Source organism: Echeneis naucrates, chromosome 4 (genome assembly GCF_900963305.1).
Source record: "Echeneis naucrates chromosome 4, fEcheNa1.1, whole genome shotgun sequence".
NCBI lineage: Eukaryota > Metazoa > Chordata > Actinopteri > Carangiformes > Echeneidae > Echeneis > Echeneis naucrates.
In genome coordinates, this window is record NC_042514.1 from 17,008,214 (window position 1) to 17,025,415 (window position 17,202).

The 17,202-nt window shown below is 37.4% G+C and overlaps 1 protein-coding gene across 1 annotated transcript in view; it reads left to right on the forward strand.

Moving 5' to 3' along the window:
• Window positions 1-17,202, forward strand: part of LOC115042140 (ephrin type-B receptor 1-like) — a 72,620-nt gene that overhangs the window by 29,116 nt on the left and 26,302 nt on the right. Inside the window, exons 6-9 of the mRNA XM_029500190.1 lie at window positions 5,024-5,179; window positions 10,320-10,582; window positions 12,683-12,758; window positions 14,090-14,214. Coding sequence (XP_029356050.1) covers window positions 5,024-5,179; window positions 10,320-10,582; window positions 12,683-12,758; window positions 14,090-14,214 — 620 coding nt within the window. The remainder of the gene's footprint in view (window positions 1-5,023; window positions 5,180-10,319; window positions 10,583-12,682; window positions 12,759-14,089; window positions 14,215-17,202) is intronic.

Here is a 17,202-nt window from a genome sequence, read left to right on the forward strand (position 1 = left end):
TATCACATCTATGACAAAGCCATCAATTTGGGAAAGCGCATACATGTGTTGCAGGGGTGCTTCACTGAAAGCATTTTTGCTTGCTCCTATGGTTGGGTCTAATTACTAGTAAGACTCTGTCCTTGGACTCTGCGTGTATTATCGAATTGTGATGTTTCAGGAAATTAACCCATATCTTCATAATTCCCATCTTTGCTAACACTGGATTGATTTTTGTCAACAATATGCATGGAGCATCTGTTTCATGTCAGTCTTTGAGCAACGTTGAGTCTGGTTTCAGCATGACTCACCAACCCACAAAAACTATAGCTCTGACTTCTTGTTACCTTGTAAATCTAGATTTATTTATTTTATTTTTTTACATTTAGAATGCTATAAATATTAAGATGTTGCTTTCATCCATGTAACTTCTAAATTCAAAAGTGCATGTGGTATTTATACATGACTCAATCAATGCTGCTGTGACTAGTTCCATTAATAAATGACTGCCAGAAAGATTGTTAGGACCATCATGGTTTCTATCCAATTAATGTTATCGTGTAATGTAACTTACTAACATCATACGGTAGTTTCTACATTTATTATGTTAAATTGTATGGAAAATATCTATGGCAATTACTCAAAAGATTGTAGTGAGTCAGATTCACATGAGAATTTACATCATCAAGCATAACTTATTGGAATAACCCAGGATTGCAAAATATCAGTTTGAAGTATGCAGCCTGAAAACGGCTCTTTCGGCATGGCAGTTTCTGTGGTGTGAGGTCTGCATACACCTGGGTCATGCTTCATTCTTTTGTACCTAAACTGTGATTTGAGATGTCATGGGACAGAGCATGTCCCGTCTGTCTCCACCGAGCTGGCATCTTTTTGGTATGCTCTTCTGCCAATCAGCTGATAACAACTTGGCAGGAAACTGGACTCACTATTAGAACAGATGGTTTCCTGTGAGTGTGTGCGTGTTGGTGCGTGTATGTGTGCGTGTGTCAGGGCAGAAATATGGAGTTTATTTTGCACCAAACCAGCATATTGTGCAAACCATCCGGCAAAACTGGCTCAGCATCAAAGTACTTATGTGTGCCTGTGTGGGTGTATGTGCAGAAAGTAAACAAATATTCAAAAGACCCTTACTTCAAATGCACCACATGACAAATGTAAGCAGTGCCATCAAATACACGCAGACCACCCCTGCTGTGGACCCCAACAACGCTCTAAAAGTTTTTAAAACCTGCAGGCTTTTAACACACGCACATATACACACACTGTTTTTAATAATTGATCAGTGAGCCTGTATGCCAACTTTAGACAATTGTCATCCACATGATCACCACATGACTCCACACAGCTGGCTAAAGTCACAGAGGGAAATAGAGGAATAATCAGTTTTTCTCTGCCTTTGTCTATTTAACTCTGCCTTTCTTTCTATCTGAATCTTTGTTTACATTTTTCCGATCTCCTTCATTTTCCTTTTCTCGTTTTTAGGATATAGCACCTTCCAGTAACTTTTATTCGAAATTCTCACTGAATGTTATACTCAGGATTTAAGCCAAACCATGGCTTATGACTTAAAACAATAATAATAATAAATAGTAAAATCATTGGCAATGCACATGTATGATCAGTTCATACAGTACAATAAGATCTTTCTATTGCCTATCTATTAAATATATGTAAATCTATTCATGTATTATTGGTGTATATCATATGCGATTAAAAATCCCATATGATATACACTAATAGATACAATAATCAATACAGAGGGATAAACAGAAATGACTAATGGAAAGAGGGAGCAAGACTTGTTTCCATGGTGACACGCCCCATGTGTACGAGCAGGGCTGTTGAATAAATGACCTTGACAAGCCAGATGTTTATCTGCCTATTCAAGACACAAACACATATACACACACACATTGACAATCCTGAAGACATGACTTCAAAGAAAGGTGAATCTCTGAATATAGAAAAACCAACCAAGAGCAACAGGGATGCACATAGAAAATGAAAATGTGTCTGGAAAACGTGGGCAAAACTTAATACGAAGACTGTATTTGTGCAAACTCATGATGGATGTTACATTCACGTCCAACTTTACAAAACAACATTGGTGGACTTGTTGCTTACATAGTTGTAAGCAGTAATTCTTCTTAAGCCACTTTGATCCTATTGCTTGTTTTTTGTTTTTTTTGTTTTTTTTTTATATAGTGGGGACATTTTTCAGTGTTAAATGCAGACAGCAGAGGTTTAGGGAGAAATGAGGGTGCTAGACTTGCAACAAATGTTAACTGGAATCAGACCTGGCTTTCTAACAGGTTAGACAATACATTTATTGTATTACCTGCAATACCTTATCTTTAACCAATTCTTAGTTGAGTTTGTAGTGAACTGGACAGAGATACAAATTATTTTGTTGATAAAATGTCAGAAAGTCAGGGACTGGCAATGGCAATTTTCTCAAGTGTCCAAGCTCCTCTTGTTTTCTCCATCTAACAAACCAAAAAGATAATGTTTTAACTATAAGACAGAGAAAATCAGATGATCATCATAATTAAGAAGCTATAATCCTATTATGATATAAAACAATACATCTGTGAATCAATAATCAAAATACATAAAAAATGAATTTGTGATATTCTGGCAGTGAATTAATAAGTTTTCAGCTGATAGATTTATTTTTTTTATTTTTTATTTTTTTTATTGTTGAAGCCAATAATACAATGGTACAACTATGTTGGGAAGGAAAGAAATAAAGAGCATTTTCATAGTATCCCCTTATATGTTTCTTATATCATTCTTTCTGAAGCAACTATATAGGACCTTTAACATTTTATTAAGCGATATTGAGGCTATTCAAGCTCTTTGTGTCATTTTCTTTTTTTCATTCCATTCATGTCCAGTTTGCACTTAACAACTCTTGTGTGATCTTTCTCTGTCCTTGGCCATAAATCTATGTAACATTTGCATTCAAAGCATAAAACAGGGTTTCAAAGATAAAAATTAAACAGTAAAAGATAAGTTAAAGATAAAACAGTAACATTAAAAGAAAACTCATTTGGTTTTCTTCAGTCTTTTGGCAGAGCTTTTGTTTCAGTGTTATTTCTCATTTCACACCTCTCTTCCCTGCTCATCTTTTTTTCTTAACTTATAATCATAATTAATGTGTTTACCCTCACAAAGGCTCTAATGAAATCATATGTGTAAATTTAAACCAGCTTGCTTTCAGGGACACAATGTACTATGACTTCATGTGATCTGTTTTTACCTTGGATGTCTGACCATGTTTTGATGTTACAGTGGATGTGTTGGGTTTTTTTTTTTTTTAAGTCAATCTGCTTTTGACCTTTTTTTTCCCCACTTTATCTAAACTAGATATATGAACTTGTTATAGTTCAGCGCCCGGACTCTTAGTACTTACTGCCAATGTCAGAGCCTGTTGTAGCAGCACTGTATTGCCAACGTTTTTACATAAATTTGAACTTTAAAGGGTTCAGTTGTTGAACAATGTGGGAATATGTCATGGCTAACTTGAGCTACACCTCAGACACCTAATATTTATACCACTAAGAAATAATTGAGAAGTACTTTCACCTGACATATGATAATGGATTATGTCTGTACATAACAGAATGAGCAATTTGTGAGACTTCCTTAGATTTTAAAGTAGGTATTTGTGAGTTTTGCTATTGCTACATTGTCAATACCAGCATTAACAGCTATTGCCAGTCCAGAAGAAACATTGAAAATTCAATATCAATGAGTTTTATCCAGCAGTGGAAGGCAAGAACTCTTCCCTTCTCTTCAGGTAAAGTTAGGATGTTAACCAGCAAACCGCAGCTTGTCTTGTCACTTTCAAATAGCGTTTGCTAAGAGGGTGTCCTATACCCTCTTGACCTATAAATGCACTGATGACTGAAGCTTGTTTCAAGCTACAGTCACCTCTACCAAGTCCTTACAAGAAACCTAGTTTGATGGCAGAGAAAATTAACAATCATCCCAATTCAGATTTGCTAATAAATGATTGCAACCTTAAAACCTAAAAACTACCATTAACTAAGTTACTTTGTTCAAAGAGCCTGTAAAATGCATACATTCCAAAAAGTAAATTCAGTAAAGTAAATTAAAAATAATTTTTTCTGCCATTTTTCTTTTTTTTTTGTTCTTTTCAATTTTTGTTGGATTGGCTGGGAGAAAAGGAATGATGCTACACTGTGTTGCATCGGAAAGCTGAAGTTACACGATTTTTTCCCCCTAACCCTTTACTTCACACTTATCTAGAATGATATTTTTTTTCATTAAAATGTTCTCTGGTGAGTTCCACTGGATGAAATGGGAAACCATGTACAACACTGGCTCATGACAAACAATAGCCTCATGTGAAGAAATGCTTGGAAAATTTGTAGGACCATATTAATGTGTCCATGTGTATGTTTCAGTTGAAGTAATTGAAGTAATTCAAAAGGCTCAGCCAAGTGTTGTTGATTTTAAGAATGGGACCAGCTCTCAAGTACAGCCCAACTGATTCTTGCCTCCAATTTTACTGTCATCTTCTCCTGGTCAGCTTCACTGAGGAAAGCTGAATTACCAGAATGTTTTTTATGTTCTGCACAAACTGTCCCTGGGTGAATAATAGTTTTAAAAAAGAGGGGCATCATGCCTGAGAATTCATATATGTGCTTTATGCCATAAAGGATACTTCAGTTAAAATTTATGAAAGGAAAACATCTCTGACCTAGATAAGGGATGGAGAGAAGTGAAAGCATAATTTACACTGCAGATTATCAGATTTTGTGGACTCACAGTGTTTTTGTGTATCTTGTCAGAACAAGCTCATGAGCTTCTATCCCATAAAATCCCCCTCTGTGCTTTGTCAACTTCATCACACTAATAATAACTCTACTGGTACAATGTCCTTATGAAGCAAACTTCATCAAATGTTTTGCAATCAAGACTAATAAAAGGCGAGCAGACATGACTAGCTATGAAATGTTAACCCAGAGTTTAATTGCTCTCACTCTCTTTTCAGCCTGTCCTCAAGGCACCTTTAAGTCCTCCCAAGGGGCAGGGTTATGCCAGCAATGTCCCCTCAACAGTCGCTCCACCATTGAGGCTGCGACCCTCTGTGGCTGTCGGAATGGCTATTACCGCGGAGACATGGACAAAGCGGAGGATGTGTGCACCAGTAAGTCTTTCCCCCTGTGTCAAACAAATATGTCAGTAAACAATGGAAAACACAGGATGAAGTTATCAATAGCTGACATACTATAGCATATCACTTCTCATCACTGGCAGTCCAATAACTCATCATTAAGTTAAAGGCCAATACCTGCTTTGATTTATTATTCTAAGTCTAATTTTATGCAGCTCATTCAGAGTGAGTTTGCTGCAGTGTTCCCGTCCTTGTTTGGGGATTTGGGGAGCAGTAAGTAATAATGCTGCCACATTCCTTAGGCTTTCCATTGAAGTGAATATGTGTTTCGTGTGTTGAAGAGGAGATATTCCTATGCAAGACGAGGCACAGAGTTTGAAAAACGCTGCTTCTCAGTTCCACTGAGAGATGGTGTAAGTAGGTTGAGACATGAATCATTTTGGACCGTCTAGTGTCTGTGCAGCTAGTTTGTTTCTGCATGTCCTATTGCCCTGGATACAACTACATGTTTTTGCGGGGTTGAAAAACTGGTTCATTTGTTTTCTTGTATTAAAAAAAAAACAAAAAAACAAAACAGCTATGTAAATATGAATGAATAGTTGACCATGACGTTTTCCTGAGCATGTTTACCACTGGTTTTCACTTTGCTAGTCATTGTGCAATTACACAAATCAGTTATTATTTAACATTATGACCACTGACAGAGGCAGTCATGTTTTGGCCAACATTTTTCTGAGAAACCTTGGCTTCCAATGTTCATGTTGATGTACACCCGTCGTGGAAACAGCAGACTAGTGCTCCCTGCCATGCTGCAAAAATGGTTCAGGAATGGTTCAAGGAACACAACAAGACACTCAAGCTGTTGACTCAGCCTCCAAATTCCCCAGATCTCAATCCAGTCCAGTATCTCTGGGATAAGATGGACAAACAAGTCCAATCCACCAAGGCTCCACCTCTCATCTTGCAGTACTTAGAGAATCCAATGCTGTTATCTTAGTTCCAGAGGTTACCTTCAAAGGTCCTAGTCTAGTTGTCCATGCCTTGAGGGGTTTGGGCTACTTTGATAGCCAAAAGTGGAATAAGCAGGTGTTCATGATTTTATGGCTGAGCAGTGTATGTAAGGTTGATCTTCCTGTGTGACTAATGCGACTGATTACCTGTCCAGCAGGGCTCAGTTTAAATCACCTTTACACTTGTTCTTTGGCTCAGTTGGTCAAGACAAAGGAAAAACCGACTGTTTACTTCAACAAAATTCTGAATTGAATGTGAAATTATGTTCAGTTTTTAATTTATGTTTCTTCTTTTCTGTTAATCACAAAGATGAAGTAGTTGTGATGAAGGCACTGAAATCCCAACTGGTCTTCATGTGCCAAAAATGATGAAAGACAAGCGGCAACAGAGGGGCTAAGGGGCATCCTGTACACTAAAATTACTGGGGCATAGTTACTGTAGGCTCACACATATTTCCCCTAAAATACATATGAGTAGAACAGAAGCACAATACACCTTTAAAACATTTTCTCTTGATAGGAGGAGGTAATATCTGCATTAATGTTTGTACACACAGTTACTGTAGCTCAGTCAGGACCACTTAGGTCAAAAAAGCTTTATTACAATTGCAATTACAATTTTAAATTTGGCAGTGTGGCTCTGTTCTGGGGCCTCCCGTTCCTGGTACTTGCAGGGAGAGCATGAGGTGGGGAGCATGAGCCACCATGGAGAGCCTGTGTGAATGTGAAGGGATTGGTCAGCTGGCGAAGGGCTGGACTGACAAATAAGATGATGTTGGCATTCTGTGTTAGGCAGACTTGCTCATGAGCTGGAGCTGGGCATAAGTTGACAACATGACCTCCCTGAACTCATGCTACACTCAATTTATCAAATAATTTGGTTATCTTATATAAGCTCACTGAAGATTGATTACATCTCTCCATTTACTGTTAAATATTTTTGTTAAATATATTATATAACAATGCATATTAAATGTATTTTCCTTGACCAAACTTGAGTCATCTGAATAGATCATCCTGTCTAAACCAAACCAAACAGGCAAGAATTAGTTTGAAGAGATCCAGTCAGGTTTGGTGTGAAGTTGAGAACCACTGAACCGTTGAAAATAGAGCATAGTGGTCATTAAATATATCCATGGAGGAAACAAATAAAGTAATGTGTTGTCAGTGTGCCTAATCGCTGCCACATCTGTAATTGTTCATGTTGCATTTAAATATACATTTAAAAGGAAACCACAAAGTAAAAATAATTAGTTATTCCTCTGTTGTTATGCAACTACTAAAAGGTTTTTCTCTCCCAGACACAATAGTTTTGAAAAATAAGTGTGAAAACTCAGGGAACTGGAGGATAGAACTTCAACATAAGATGAAGCTTCAGTTTATTTATATATGGTGTAAACTCAATCAGATATAAAATCAGATCAGCGAAATGGAAGAGTGAGTGTGCAGCTTCGTATATAGTTGCTTGACAGAAAATCATTCCCCTCAGCATGCCTCATGGGCTGCATAGGTACGGAGGGAGTGTGTTTGAACTGTATGTTTGTGTGTTTTTGAAGTATATAATTGTGTACAGGTCAGATTGATGCTGCGAAAGCCATTTACAAAAAGAAAAAGTGCAGTGTGTGCTTGTAGACTGCAGTGCAGCTTGTGTCTCTAACTCACTGAAGTGAGAGACTGTTTTTTTTTTTTTTTTGTTGTTGTTGTTGTTGTTGTTGTTTTTGAAGCAGCAATGAAAATGGTCAATTAAAAATGACTTTGCCACCCCTTTTCTTTCCAGTTTTTAATTTGAATGTCTATTTGATATGTAACTCTCTGAGTGACTAAGAAAATTTGTATTCGTCTTATTTAGATAAAAAGCTAAATTGAGTGAATATCTATGTCAACACCCTGCGTGTGCATATAATTATGAATGCGCAGCTTTCAACAGCAACCCCACCACCCTTTTTCTCTCAGTAGGACTGTTTATGTGATGGTGCTGCTTAGATTTTCAAACCCCCTACTGAGTGTTCTGAGTGTGTGTGTTTGAGAAATACCCACAAACACGTATTCCATAGGGCCATCTCAGACATTTCTTATGACTATATGGCATTTCACGGCCTGTGAGCTGCATACGGCCTTTTGGTTGACTCTGACCAGCTTACGTAAGGTTAATAGGAAATTACAAAATAAAGACATTTTCTTATTTTACCTCATACATGGACTGAATGTGCATTGGTTTTATTTTGAAGTTGTGTTTTTATTTATGGCACGTACAGGTACATAAGGCAATGCGCATTACTGAATTTACGTTGTCGCAAGCAGGTAACACGACGACTTTAGCCCCCAAAATGGTAGATGCTGAATGCAGGGCTTTCAACAAAGCATTGACTGCCAGGTATTTATTTACTGAAGTCAGAGGTAAAGCACTATGTTTGGTTTGCAGAGAGCAGATAGCTGTGTTTAAGGATTGCAATTTGAGTCAGCATTACAAGACAAAACATGCAGAGAATTCTAAAAAAATACCTGAAAAACACCAAATGAGCTGATTTAACTATAAATGTAGGCAATATTTTTATAATATGAGGTCTTTGGAAAGCTAAGGACCTCTTTCCAGCAATATATGAAACTCAAAATGGATTTTGAAATGATCACTAATATAATGAATCACAAATGGTACAAATGTTTAGGGAAACATTTTGTTTAGGGAAATTTTATTGAGTGAATGTCATTTTTTCCCAAACATAACATATACTCTTACCAGTCTTACCAACATCAAAAAACGCAATTTACAGCTTTTTTTTAAATAAAGAAATACAATTAATATCTTAGTAGAATTTAGTTCAACCTTTTGGTCCAGCGCTCTGTAATATTTTCTGGTTCTCCTGTGGCCCCATGGAAAAAATAATTGCCCACCCCTGCTCTATGGTATGCTGAGGATGAGCATCCATTTTATATCAAGTGTTTTTCTGTCAACATGTGTGTCTGTGCACAGTAGTGTCTGCGATGTGTGCAAACAGTCAATACGAAGTGTGCCCGCCAGGTTTAACCTTGTGAAAAACGCTGGGTGTATGTTGAAGGATCCCACTGACACCCTGAAAAACCAGAGTTTCTTCTCAGATCAAAGACATGAGCTGAAGCGAAAAAGAGAGACAAGCAAGAAAGAGAGGTTGACTGACTGCAAAGAGACAGAAAGACATTGATCGCTGCTCTTCTGGTGAGCTGTCAGGTCACTTTTTGACTGATGATGGCAGACTGAAATTCAGAATCCCTAAAGTTATATGAGAATTATTGGTTGGAAACTACTTGGCAATTTCCTCAATAAGACATTGAGGGACAAAGGCTTCAACTGTAAAACCTCTCATATAATACAATTTGATGTCTGTAAATGAAAAGTAAGGAATCCCATCGTTTTATTCAGAGGTCAGTTAAGCGAAAAGTGCAGAAGAAAAGCTTTTTCATGGAGCTCTAACTTCATCCTTTGATGGGAGTGTGCTCTATACTTTAATCTAGTATAAATGAATGGTTCCACTGATCCCTATGGTCAGGTTAAATAATAGCCAAGTTTAAATGACTCAAACTAGTACATTTTGATAATTTAACTTAAAATAACAACTAAATACTTAAGAAAAGTTATTGCAAAGAGTTTGCAGAGTGAGAGAAATTGTTTTTACTCATCTAAAATCTTCAAGGTAAGGCCTAAGGTAAAGGTAGAAAAGTTAAGAGCAACATTTCTTTGTAAAATGTAGTGATCAAGTATAAAAGATTATCAAACTGAAATAATTTTCTTCGTCTGATATCCCAAATTTAACAGTGTATTTAATGGGTGATCTTTATATGCTAATGTAATATGTGTCAAAATTTTTACACTGTCATTTCTTAGTGATCAGATGAAGATATATTAAGTGAAACACTAGGTCACCACGATGAACCTCATAATCTGCTCGTAACACCTTACTCTGCAATAAACTGCAAGACATGCACGTGTGTGTGCGCATATTATTATTTTTCTTTATCATGATGAAGTTTGATTGAATGCAGGTGCTTTAGGCTGACAGATTGATCTGAATTCACCAGATATCCATATCACCATGGGGAGCAACAGGGTTAATAAAAGGCAGACAGACACTGAAATCACATTATTTTCTATGTCAAGCCTTTTTTATTTTCCTGTCATCTATCCCTAGGTGTCCCTTCAGCACCTCGTAATGTAGTCTCAGTTGTCAACCAGACGTCAGTGCAGCTGGAGTGGCACTCGCCACGTGAAACAGGACACCGTGACGACTTGTCATACAATGTTCTGTGCCGCCGGTGCCACAGCAGTGAACGCCGGGCATGTCAGCCATGTGATGACAGCGTGGCATTTGTTCCAGGCAAGCGAGGGTTAAAGGAGACAAGGGTGGAGATCAGCAAACTGCGAGCCCACACATCATACACCTTCGATATACAGGTTGGTCACCCAGGGAGGGGGATGTCATTTTAAACTTTATTTACTCTGGGCAGTTTTTCATTTACCATGCAGTGCTCACTGCTTGTACCTTTAAAGCTTGAGAAGCCTGTCATCTGCTCCTTTGTTGAGGACAGCAGCTGTTTTCATTCACTGGTTAGTTTACAGGAGATACTATGGAACCCATTGCTGAACCAGTATTACAGTGAAATTCATCCACTGTTGTGCCTTCCTCCACGACAAAGCAAGAAACTGTTTTTTATTATTTCCTACCATTTCTGTAAATGACTTAAAATGCAAAGTTGCAACTCAGAAGAGTATTTATAACTTATGACCCAATTCAAAAACAACCTTGACGCTGTCAACTCTTGTTTTAAATGCAAATAACTGCAAGATATTCTCTATGATGCTCAAGGATACTAAGCCTGTATAAATGCTTACTGACATGCAGACTTTTATGCACAATCTGCAGTTAAATCTTGTTGTCTTAAAGCCCAAGGCCACTCAGAAGTCCATAAAGTTAGCACACTTTGAGTAATGTGCCATTTCCCCAGTTCATCAACAAAGTTGGCTGTCTAAATCAATGTCACATGCTCCGTAATTGTTTAAGGAATTTCTCTGTGTAGCATGTGTAGGTTAATGGAGAAGATTTGTGTGAAGCATGCAGTGCCCTTGAAGAGAAAAAGTAATGTGAATGGTGTGGCCCGAGCGTATGAATTGATCCGTCTTCAAGCATTCTATTGTGGGAACCAATGAATTATGAGGAATGAATGAATTACTCAAATATACATGATGATTGTTATATTATTAGTATTGATTATAATTGAATGCTTCCTGGAGGCATCCAAATTTGAAAGTAAGAGATCAATTTCCATTGCAGAAACAAGAATGAAGTTACTATTTCAAAAAAAATTAATTATGAGCCAGTTAAACACACTGACACCTACCCTAAAAATTCAAAGTCAAGACATTTGTGTGCAAAATAGGTTTTTGGTAATGTCTTTCCAGTTGTGAAATACTTGCTCATGGAACTCTGAAAGCTCTTTGTAATTTTAGTAGCGTGCATATTTTGATGGGCAGAGCTCGAAGCAAGTCGTCATATGAACCTCACTAATTACCTGTTTTTGTTTATTTTATTTGCTGCAAATTAAGGCATTGTTTTAATGGTCAATGAGCTCATGACAAACAATATATGGCAGCTAATGAGGTACTTCCTAAAAAACACTCAGAACCTGATAATTGTGTCTTTGTGTTGTTGAGACTAGTAGGACGCTGATATCTTTCAGTCGGATACTGGCAGTGCTTGTATTAAAACCCATGTCATTGGTGCTGATTATGGACTGCTCATTATAGAGCGCAAACAGTAAATCTCCAATCATAGTTTCACAACTCGACACACAGCAGGTCTGTCAAGCTTTTTCCACAGGTTTTTATGGAACTTTACTTTTTTCGTTGGCCTTTCAAAACCCTATGATGCAACAAAGAAAATGTAAGGGATAGATTAAGTATATTATTTTTGATTCTCTTGTAATTTTTTTTTATTGGCTACTGTGTCTTGAATGCTTCTAAATTAGTTTGCAGGGTAACTTTGACAGATTTGTCTTGCTCGTTATTACATTTACATTTTGTGTGTATACTAAAAGATGTTTACACTATTTCTGTGTGACTCTTGCAATGTTACAAGTATAAATCTAACCTCTCTTTTGTTTGTCCTGATGTGTAAGCAAGGCAGAAAAAGTAGGTGCTCTGAGTGTGATGTAAACATTTTTCATAACTGCAGCAGCACAATTAGTGGAAACTACACAGCAATACACTGTTGAATGGATGAATAACTGGTGAAGTTTCTACTATCAAGCCAAGTGCCTGTTAGATTAAATTTACATAAATAATTTAAGGACCCATTGTTTGAGAGAATACAAAAAATTTGAAGTGGTAAAAATTCCCCCTGTTATCAATGAAACCTGCACACCAGCGGTGCAGATCGCAATGCTTTATAGATGTAGCAGTAGTAACTAAGGGAGAATGAACTTGGTGATTTGTTAAAAGAACTTATTGTTAAAGTCAGTGTAGGAATAACTGACCATTTCACTTTATGTTTTTCAGGCAATCAACGGAGTCTCCAATAAGAGCCCTTACCCCGCCCAGCAACTGTCAATCAACATTACAACCAATCAGGCTGGTGAGGGGGAGTGCAAAAGCTGTGCAATTGTGTGTTAAGCGTTTCTGTGTATGTGTGTAAGCATACCCCAGGGCACGGTGGATTAAGTGAGAGAGGGAAGGCTAGGGGGATAAAGGAAATTGAGCTACAGTCTTTTAATTCATAAAACATGTCATAAGCTTGTCATCTCTCTCCCTCTGCCTTCCTTTTGCTCTTTCTTTGCCTTCTGTCTTTCCTGCACATCCACAGCTTTTATTCTGTTTTCCCACTGCCTCTGTCTCAATTCTCTTTTTCTTGCCTTTATCCCCTCTCCCTGCCCTCCTCTCTCTCAATCTCTTGACAGTATAATTCTTAGAGACTATAAAGTGAGCTGAGTTACTGCTCCATCAATACTTTATAGAGACAGACACAAGTGATATTTCCACTGCTACCAAAATTTAGATTTAAAAGCTACTTTTCTCATCACATCATTTACCTGATCTGCAGCAGTTTCTCTCCTAATCGAAACATGGTCCATTGTCACCCCAACGCATTCTGAGCACATTTATTTCTGTTGCCAGATTCAAAAACTCGCTTATCCTTGACATCTTTTAGGACTCAACAAAAACTGATTTATTTTCAGGTTGACTGAACTTCGGGGAAAGTGGGGTGGTTAAATTATGCAATAGGTTTTGGAAATGTTTCATGGGACCTAAGGATATGAAATTTACTCATGCACATGTGGAGAGAATATCATTTGTGGTAATTCTGAAAAAGACTGAAGTCCTCAGGTGATGGCTTGCTCACACTGTCATATCATGACTACACAAGAGTAGTCAGACAGTAGTGTCTGAGAAGTATGCCAATGTCATGATGTGATAGCCAGCCATCATCACTATACTACTGTCACACCTTGCTTGCATTTAAATGCATAAAACCAATGATTAATTAGATTACCAAGAAAACATGACTTTCCTTTAGTTTCCTTTGAGGTGTTTCCTATAAATGGAACTTGCATCAATTTGATGTTTCTTCCACTTATGTTGTAGTCAATTTCCCTGCCCTTCCTCTCTGATGAAAACTATTGCCTAAAAGGATCCCTGAAGCAAAACTATGAAATGCATTACAGCTAACAGCATCTAGTTCCTAGAATTATGAGTAAAAATACATTGCAGACATAACTCTTGTTTCCCCATCAGTGACAAGTGCAGTAATTTGTTTTCATGAGCCTGGATGAGGAAACATTTTTCTCCTTTGGGTGTAAATTATCTTTGGCAATATGTCATTGCATTACACAGTATATTTCTGTATTCATGGCAAATCTGCTAACTGCATAATTGATTGTGTGTACTTGCGTGTGTGTTTTTTAACAGCTCCCTCAGTAGTTCCCATAATGCACCAAGTGAGCTCAACAAGTCGCAGTTTCTCATTGTCATGGCCCCCTCCTGAACAGCCAAACGGCATTATCCTCGACTACGAGATACGATACTTTGACAAGGTAAAGTGGGATGATAAATGTCTGTGTGTCATTACACATTATTGTTGTTCACAACCAAAAATCCATGACTGGTATGTAAATCTGGAAAATCGATATCAGCTAACTAATTTATTATTAAGACTGTTTCTAAGGAGCAGCTGTTACAAGAAGTCACAACAGTTCATTAGTTAAACACAGATGCTGTATAAATGAAATTTATAACGAATCTAATTAGGTCAGTTCATGCTTGGTACACTAAATAAGATGTTTTATTTTTATTTATTTATTTATTTATTTTGTTGTTTTTAAAGCTTGATGAAAAGACTAATACCAATCTCCTGTATGTGATACCAAGCTCAAATATGTTTAAATGGCACTCAGGTTAGCTTAGCACAAAGACTGGACCATTGTGGACCAAGACTATTGTGTTACTTTTGGATGGAATTATAGCGGAAATAAAATACTCTGCTATGCAACCAAACCCCACTTTGAGAAGCACTTTACTTGACCTTGCAATTGTTAAAGAAAAAGCTCTACAGACAAAGGATCATTACTCACAATATTTTCAGCCTTGAAACTATACAATTTTAAAAAGTAAATATAACCAGAGTAGTACAGGAATACAGAAATTGGAAATTCTTTGAAATGAAAGTTTTTGAACTGTCATGGTGCTTCCCACTGAAGCACCCATCAGACAGTCAGTTGTACATCCTTGAAGATGTATTTTCAGTTATTTAACCAATTACCTAAAATAGTAACTCAAATAAAGTGAAGGCCACGTGCAATCATGCACACATATTCTTGTATTTCAAGATTCCTTTTATTGTTAACAATATCATTCTTTTTTTTTTTTTTCCTTTTTTTTAATATTCTTTAATATTCATACTGTCATGGCTACCACTCATTCAAGAGTAAAAAACATTATCACTCATTTAGTGGCCAGAATACGTTGTATGCTGCTGTAGGCAGAAACCTGTAAACATATACCTATTATTTTTAGATGTATTAGTCCATGAATTTACAGTATGTATTTGTATTAAAGCTTTGCATGTTTCTTCCATGAACAACCAGTGACATAGTTTGAGATGTCTGGGCTTCATAAGTGATAATGAAATTAATATATTTGGTCTATACTTTATTTCAGTGATTGAAACATTAGTTCAGTTTGTCATCTAGGTTGAATCATTAAATATTTTAGAAGGATTTTCCAGTGCTACAACTATACTGTATATATTATCGTGTTTTTATGGCCATATCATCATCAACGGTCTCAGTAAATTTTTCAAATTTACCATGACATGCTCTCACAGGTCTGATACAGTTTTTCACTATATTCTCTGGATGGTGATGGCTGCACATTTTCCAAAGTCTGTTGGAAGAAATGTAAGAAATGCAGCCACCAATTTTACAGTAGATTCAAGTGGACTTTAAGGCTCTCTGTGGCCCTCAGTAGGTAACAAAGGTCAGAACACAAACTATTGGTTTTACATCATTATCTACCCTATTTCCTCCAAAAGTTGGCTCTATTCTAATAGACACTGGGTCTCTAATAAATACCTCTGTTGATTGCCTTTACAAAAAGAAAAATGAAGTGGTGGTGTTAAGTGTATTATACCTCATCCTGTTCCAGCAGGGGTCAGTTCTACCACGCACACACACACACACACACACACACACACACACACACACACACACACGCACACACGCACACATACACAGCACGTCTAGAAATGGCACTAATCAGAAGCTGCAAGTTAATAGTGAAGTTCAAAGTGAAAGTCCTCCCGTATGCAGCAGAGAATCCTTTAAATAAAGGCCTCCTGCCTAATATAAGCCTTGCTTCTAATAAAGGCCTGATACCCTCTGCTGTTGAGTAAATATAAGCACCTGGCCATTATTGTAGGAAACACAATATTAAGGGCAGTCTTTCTGTCACAAAATAATAGACTTGCCGTCAGAAACCATTCAGGCATGGATGCTGAGGATCTGTAGATGTACTGGCAGGCAGGCAGGCAAATGGCTTGTGGACAAGTTCCATTATTAACTCCTGTTCACTAATTTTGGTTACATTTTAAAATTCTGTTAAGTGAATGAACACACATCTTAACAAGCATTATGCAATAGGTACTTCCCCGTTTTTTTTTTTATCTAGCCAGGGATGGAGATGTCTTCCCAAGATAGATGAGATGTAGTTGGTCTTCTCTGATTGGATATGTCCAGAAAAAGGGGAGGCACTTAGGGGGCATCCTTATTAGATGCCCAAACCAACCTCAACTAGTTCTTTTCAGTACACCGGAGCAGCCATCCAATTGTAGACAAGGTTTTTGATGCCTATATCTGTGATCTCATTCTTTCAATCACAACTCAAAGCTTAGAAATTCAGGCTCAGCTCACGTTTCACCACAACAAGCTGGTGCATTGGTTCCCCTTCCAAGAATCGCTGCTTAGTTATCATAGAGGTGTTTGTGCATTCCCTGTGCAGACCCCGAATGAAACACCAGCATCACTTCTACGGTACCTCAGGAAGACAAAAGTCTGGAGGCTGACACCATGTGGGCCAGACACCCAACAGAGATAGATGCTGCTGAACTGTAGTTGATCATATTTTGTGTTGATTCTTAACTACTGAAGCATCTTTTCAGAAGAAATATTGAAGACTGGTCCCCCAGCAGCAACAGCATTATCAGCCTTTGCGGAAGTGCCTTTTTTCACTAGTTTATAGTTTTTTTACAAAAGAAAATGTAGGTTGAATATGATGATTTAAAAAAATCACTCTCTTTGCTATGTATGCAAACATCTTGAGAACACAAGAAGATTTTTCTATGATCTTAGCTGGATCTCTGAAAATAGAAAAAAACTAAAGCACCCAGTTATCTGCCAGTGGTTGCTGTTAAATTCAAAGCTCTTCCACCCTGTGTGGCTTTCTGACTGAAACAGTCTAGCCTCCAGCTGATCTGTGGTGGATAAGGTCTTAACCTGTGTGGCCCAGGAGACCAAGGCACAAAACAC